This window comes from Natrix helvetica, assembly GCF_964273705.1.
Source record: "Natrix helvetica genome assembly, chromosome: 1".
NCBI lineage: Eukaryota > Metazoa > Chordata > Lepidosauria > Squamata > Natricidae > Natrix > Natrix helvetica.
In genome coordinates, this window is record NC_138548.1 from 205,291,838 (window position 1) to 205,299,247 (window position 7,410).

General features: G+C 47.3%; 1 protein-coding gene across 1 annotated transcript in view; it reads right to left on the reverse strand.

Annotated features, from left to right (window-relative positions):
• Positions 1 to 375: 375 nt before the first annotated feature.
• Positions 376 to 7,410, reverse strand: part of LOC309396047 (LIM/homeobox protein LMX-1.2-like) — a 100,003-nt gene continuing 92,968 nt past the window's right edge. The window contains exons 5-7 of the mRNA XM_081960789.1: positions 7,346 to 7,408; positions 1,411 to 1,569; positions 376 to 555 (exon numbers count right to left, since the gene is read on the reverse strand). Coding sequence (XP_081816915.1) covers positions 401 to 555; positions 1,411 to 1,569; positions 7,346 to 7,408 — 377 coding nt within the window. The 3' untranslated portion in view covers positions 376 to 400. The remainder of the gene's footprint in view (positions 556 to 1,410; positions 1,570 to 7,345; positions 7,409 to 7,410) is intronic.

A 7,410-nucleotide genomic window follows, 5' to 3' on the forward strand; every position in this document is an offset into this window, starting at 1 on the left:
TCCATGTCAATGAAAGTTGAGAAAAAGCACCCCCAAAGCATGGAAACCTTACCATGAGGTAGACCTCCTGGTTTTGTGCTCAGTGTAATGTATCAGCTAGGTGTAATGCCCTGCAGTTTAAACACAAAGAACACGATGCTAGACGTACAGCTACACAATATGAAACTGCCCATCGAGAGGACATTGGGCGAGGGGACAGGAAAGGCAGTGTAGCAAGGTCCTCCCTGGTTGAATTCTCAGTGCCCAGGAATAATGGCGCACAGGCATGACAGCCTCACATGCCTCATTATAGTGTTAACGGGGTCCAAAGAGTTCTGCCCCATGGATTGGTCTTGCCCCTCCACCCCATTCACCCCCTTCTACACCCAGCGCGGCTCCCATCAGGTGGAAGAACTGAGGGTCAGGAGGTGAAGTAGGAGTTTTGCATGGAGTACAGCCTGTCGATAGGGTTGCCCACTCGAGTTTGCAGGAGGTTGGCCTCAGCCGCAGACAGCAGGCAGTCACCCAAATGGCCAATCGTGTCGCTGTCCATGTCATGGAAAACACCTTCCGAATCTAAATTGGAAAGGAAAGGAAGATGAAAGTTCTCAAGCTAGAATAAATCAAACCCCCTCTCTGGGAGAGAAACATGATTGGTTAGAAAATATAATCACCCCCAGATTCTTGTAGCTCTTCAATTAGTATGGCATCATGGAGTCTTCTGGTCTGTAATTCTTTGCTCCAACTTAGTGACGGTTCAAGGAACCATCAAGGAAAGGAAAGAAAAAGGAAAGGAAAGAAGGAAAGGAAAGGAAAGAAGGAAAGGAAAGGAAAGGAGGAAAGGAAGGGAAAGGAAAGAAGGAAAGGAAAGGAAAGAAGGAAAGGAAAGGAAAGAAGGGAAGGGAAGGGAAGGGAAGGGAAGGGAAGGGAAGGGAAGGGAAGGGAAGGGAAGGGAAGGGAAGGGAAGGGAAGGGAAGGGAAGGGAAGGGAAGGAACCAGCTCCCCACTTTCACTAAGAAAGTTGGTAGCTGCTACTATATTTCGCTGTTGATGGAGCTCACTCCATACAGGTGAACTAGCCAGAGCAAAAGATTGCCTTGGATAGTCACAGCCTCTGCCCCTCTTCCTCTTGTTTCCAAGGCCAATGCAAAAGCACCATTTTCAATGTCAGGTAAATGCTCAGACACGATCATGTATGACATATGCATTACAATTCACTGCACAATAGTTATTCATAGAGAGCCTTTGAAGGGAGGGGAAAAAATAGAAACAGCCAATGGGACTGATGTCTGCCTTTCTTTAAATGCAGCCACATTTAAAATAATGCTGGCAAGATATAAAAGCATGTTGCAAGTATATCAGAAGAAGGTGATGCAAAGGTTGGATATCTGAAAGGGAGAAACTGAAGGGCTATGAGGAAGATGAGCTCACCATATGGATGAAGATGGTCTCCTGGCAACTGGGGTGGGGTGAGTCCTTGCCGGTACAAGTCTGTGCTGTAGCTGTTTTGATCCAAGGGAAGCAGCTGCTGCTGGGCAATCCTGGAGTAGGGTACCATGAGCCCATCTATTCCATGCACACTGGCACTATCTATTGAGCAATTGCCAAAGCAATAGGAAAGAAGGTGCAAAACATCACTAGGAGATGTTAACAACAATGACACTTTTTATAGAGAAGAATGAACAACGATTGAAGCTGCTTTCTCCAAGATCAGATGAGACTTATTGGATGTGCAAGTCTTATCACAGCATTGTTAAGTCTTATCGCAGTAAGGAGATGGTGGACTAGAACTTTGCTCTTTGCTTTTCAGATAGTTCTTGACCTGCAATCATTCATTTAGTGACCGTTCAGAGTTACAATGGCACTGAAAAAAGGTCTTCACACTTACAATCAACACAGCATCTTCATAGTCATGTGATCAAAATTCGGGCACTTGGCAACCGGCATGTATCTGTGATGGTTTCAGGGTCACAGAATCATGTGGTCACCATTTGCCATCTTCCCAGCTGGCTTCCAATAAGCATAGTGCTAGTTGCCTTGCCCCATTTTTTCAAGATATTTTGTATATTCCCAATATGAAATGTTAGCATGTCATTCTTTAGCTGTGTGTGGAAATTAGATTAAAATAATGCTTCTGGGGTCTAAAATCTATCTTATCCAATTTCAGTCCTCAGATATCTTCCCTGCCTTCAACAGGCAGAATTTTAACAGGTGACAACCGCTCAGTGGAAATAGTGGAAATATATATATATATTGTGTGTGTGTGTGTTGGTCTTGTTGTATTTAGGTCTTTTCCCGTGGAAGATTGAGATTGTCTTCGCAATGTTTCAGCGAGGTCTCACTCGCCATCTTCATGCTGGGTTTGGGCTTAAATTGTGATCGGAGCTGCCGTCTTTCTCAATCTTCCACGGGAAAAGACCTGAATACAACAAGACCAACCCCCCCCCCCACGTGTGTATGTGTGTGTGTGTGTGTGTGTGTGCATATATATAGTGTTGCATTTGTGCTGATAAATAAATAAAGGGAGATTTATTTATCAGCACAAACGCAACACAAATAACAAAGGCAACATTAAAAATAATAGCTTTTTGTCCGGATGGTTTCTTGTGATGAACCGATAGACAGAGAAAGGAAGCAGTATGCTTCCTCCCATATATGGGCATACCAGGGATTGTAACTCAATACATACATACATACATACATACATACATACATACACACACACACACACACACACACACACACACACATATATATACACACACCCTTCAAAAAAGATACATGTAGTCTTCGACTTACAACAGTTCATTTAGTGACCATTCAAAGTTAAAATGGCACTGAGGAAAATGACTTATGACCATTGCAGCATGGTTATGTGATTTATGACAGTGACAAGCAAAGTCAATGGGGAAGCCAGATTCACTTAACAACCATGTTACTAATTTAACAACTGCAGTGATCCACTTAACAAATACGGCATGAAAAGTCGTAAAATGGGGCAAAGCTCACTTAACAAATGTCTTACTTAGCAATATAAATTCTGTACTTAATTGTGGTTATCAGGTTGTCAATTCAGATATACTAGATACCTTGATCACAAATAGAATTGTGCAAAGGTGGTGTCACAGCCACATGTTTGAGTTCAATAGTTAACATGGCTGTTCTGGTGAGCATGTTTTATTTTCTCAGACAGACTGTGTGAAATTAGGGGTGAGATCAGCGGCATTTTTCTAAGTGGATTCTGGAAGCTGGGATTTTGTACTGCACATCTGAATACTAAGTGGGGCTGAAGCCCCATAGATGCCAAAGGAAGCCTTACAGGAATACCTGGGCTCTAGAACATCACATGCTAGATTAATGGGCTGATTGGGACCCTCTCTCTTTGGGATTTCTCTCTTCTCCAAATAATGTGATGGAATTTGCAGTTCAAAACCCCTTCTCGCCAGCTTACAAAATGTTTATTTTAGAAGCAAATGTTTTTAGCCTTTCCAAACAGTCCATATAGGAAGCATGACCTGGAGCCATCAGCACTGTCTTTATGGTAAGGTTATACCTTAAACAGAATCTTGCAAAACTGAAAGTATTTCTCTGCTCCTCTCTTTATACCCTCCAGAAAACTAGGGGAAGGTTCCTTCTGAAATGATTCCCGTGTTTCCCCACCCACCCACCCACACCTGTGGATTCAACTGGCTTTTATCAGACCCGTGTCTAAAGTGCAGGTCTGTCTCCCACCTCCCATCACAAAATATGTTTTAAAATGCAGGGTATATATGTATGTATGTATGTATGTATGTATGTATGTATGTATGTATGCAGGGATAACGGAGACCTGGTTGGGCCACGAGGGTGGTTTACCCCTCGTGGAAATGTGCCCACCGGGTTTTCGTGCATTCCATCAGCCTCGGGCCCTGGGTAAGGGTGGTGGGGTGGCGGTGGTTATGCGGGAATGTTTAGAGCCGAGGGAGTTCACTGTTCCTCAGATACCCGGGTGTGAGTCCCTTGGTGTGAGCTGGGGCCCAGGGAGGCAGTGGGGCTTGCTGATTGTATACTTGGCTCCTCGCTATGCATCAGCAGCCCTGCCCGAGCTCCTCGAGCTAATCTCAGCGACGGCAGTTGAGACTCCCAGACTTTTGGTCATGGGGGACTTCAACTTGCCGTCAACGGGAGCGGCTTCTGAGGTGGCTCGGGAGTTCATGGCTTCCATGATGGCCATGGACCTGACCCAATTAGTGCAGGGCCCCACTCACGAAGGGGGCCACACACTGGACCTCATTTTTGTATCTGAACAGTGGACGAGTGATCTGGGAATAGGGGATTTAGTTATCACGCCCCTGTCATGGTCAGACCACTCATCCCTCCGGCTGGACTTCCCTGGCGCTATCCCCCACCGCGAGGAGGCGGAACCAGACTCTATAAACTGGTACCGCCCCAGGCACCTGATGGAATCTGATAGATTCCTGACGGAGCTTGGGCCAATACCTGTAGCCTTGTCCCGCTCCCGTTCCGAGGACCTAGTGACTGCCTGGAATAGGGCGACGACTGGGGCCTTGGACCGGGTTGCGCCTTTGCGACCTCTCCTGCGGCATCGACCCACCCGGGCTCCTTGGTTTACCGAGGAGCTCAGGGTGATGAAGCGCCACAGGAGACGTCTAGAGAGCAGGTGGAGATCCTCGCGCTCTGAATCTGACCGAACACAGGTAAGAGCCTATTTGCGGACTTACCTTGTGGCAATAAGAGCGGCCAAACGTAGACATTGTGCTGCTCTTATTGCGTCCGCGGATAACCGCCCTGCCGCCCTGTTTAGGGTGACTCGCTCCCTTTTATCGCAGGGGGCACGGGAGACACCCTTACAGGGTAGAGCAGAGGAGTTTGGGGAATATCTTCAGGACAAAATCGATCAGATCCGGAGCGGGTGGACCTCCGTCAGTGGACCAGATGAGCCGCCAACAGCGAGTCTTGAGAGACCATTCTGGGAGGAGTTTGACTCTGTTGCCCCCGAGGATTTGGACAGGTTGCGTGGACGGCTGCGACCCACCACTTGTTTAACGGACCCGTGCCCCTCCTGGCTGGTACTGGCAGCCTGGGAGGTGACACGAGGCTGGCTCCTGGGCCTGGTGAGCGCCTCACTGAGTGAGGGATACTTACCAACCGCCTTGAAAGAGGCGGTGGTGAGACCCTTGCTCAAGAGGCCTGCGCTCGACCCAATGGAGCTAGCTAACTATCGTCCAGTCTCCAACCTCCCCTTCTTGGCGAAGGTTGTCGAGAATGTGGTGGCGCAGCAGCTCCCGCGACACCTAGACGAATCCGACTATCTAGACCCACGCCAGTCCGGCTTCCGACCCGGGCACAGCACTGAGACAGCCTTGGTCGCGTTGGTTGATGATCTCTGGAGGGCCAGAGATAGGGGTTGCTCCTCTATCCTGGTCCTATTAGACCTCTCGGCGGCTTTTGATACCATCGACCATGGTATCCTATTGCGCCGGTTGGAGGGGATGGGAGTCGGAGGCACCGTTTTGCGGTGGTTCGGCTCCTACCTCTCCGACCGGAAGCAATGTGTGTTGACAGGGGGGCAGAGATCGTCCCTGAGGCCACTCACTTGTGGGGTGCCACAGGGGTCGGTCCTCTCGCCTCTCCTGTTCAACGCATATGTGAAGCCGCTGGGTGAGATCATCCGTGGTTTTGGGGTTGAGTACCATCTCTACGCTGATGATACTCAGCTGTATATTTCAACCCCAAACCACCCCAACGAGGCTGTCGAAGTGATGTCCCGGTGTTTGGAAGCCGTCGGGGTCTGGATGGGGGACAACAGACTCAAACTCAACCCCTCCAAGACCGAGTGGCTGTGGTTACCAGCACCTCGGTTCAGCCAGCTGACTCCATCGCTGGCCATAGGGGGCGAACAATTGTCCCCTGTGGAGCGGGCGCGCAATTTGGGCATCCTCCTTGATGCCCGGCTGTCAATGGAGGACCATGTGGCAGCCGTGGCAAGGGGGGCGTTCCACCAGGTTCGCCTGGTGCGCCAATTGCGCCCCCTACTGGACCGGAGTGCCCTGCGCATGGTCACTCATGCGCTGGTGACGTCTCGCCTGGACTACTGCAATGCCCTCTACATGGGGCTTCCCTTGGGACGCATCCGGAGGCTGCAGCTAGTTCAGAACGCAGCCGCACGGGTTATTATGGGAAGTACACGTTACTCCCACGTAACACCTCTCCTGCGCGAGCTGCACTGGCTACCTGTGGCCTTTCGGGTGCGTTTCAAGGTATTGATCACCATCTTTAAAGCGCTCCATGGCAGAGGACCTAGTTATCTGCAGGATCGCATCCTACCACACACGTCCCTGCGACCTATCCGCTCACACAGAGAGGGGCTCCTCCTGGTGCCGTCTGCTAGGCAATGCCAGCGGGCGACACCTAGGAGTAGATCCTTCTCTGTGATGGGCCCAACCCTCTGGAATGACCTCCCCCCAGACATTCGAACTACCACCGACCTCCGTTCCTTCCGGCAAAAGTTAAAGACTCACCTGTTTCAATCAGCTGGCCTGGCACTTTCTTAGTTTTACCTCCCAGGGATTTATTTTATTTTAGGGTTTGGGGTTTTAATAGTGATGTTTTAAGATTAGAATTATTTATTTCTTAGTACAGCCTATCTCCCCCTCCAAATGTATCTTAAATGTAGTTTAAATGTATTTAATTATTATGACTGATTTTATTATATTTATTATATTGACTGTACACCGCCCCGAGTCCCTTTTTGGGAGAGGGGCGGTCTAAAAATCTAAGAAATAAATAAATAAATAAATATGTATGTATGTTACAACCCCTGGTATGCCTAAATATGGGAGGAATTTCCCTGGCTCAACTGATAAGGAGGCGAGCCTGTGGCTTAGTGGCTAAGACTCCTGCCCAGGTTCAAATCCCAGTAAGGGTATGGCTAGCTGATGAGAGCTAATTAGCTCGAAATAGATCTATACTAGTCTCCCTTTATTTATTTATCAGTACAAATACAACATATATATATATATATATATATATATATATATATATATATATATATATATATATATATATATATATATATATATATATATATATATATATATATATATATATATAATATGTGTATGTATGTATGTATGCATATATGTATATATGTATATGTATATGTATATGTATATGTATATGTATATGTATATGTATATGTATATTTTATATATATATATAAAATTCATTGAAAAATAATATTTGAAGCAGATGAATGCAAAACTCAGATGGTCCCAGTTTCTGAATGAACACATAAAAAGCCAACATGGACCAGAGGAAGACCAACCTATCTCTAGGAACTCTGCTATTCTTGAGATGTCCTTACCTTCACTGTCCTCATTGCTCTGTCTGCTGCTGCGTCCATTTCCCCTCCCTGTCCCTAGACGGGGA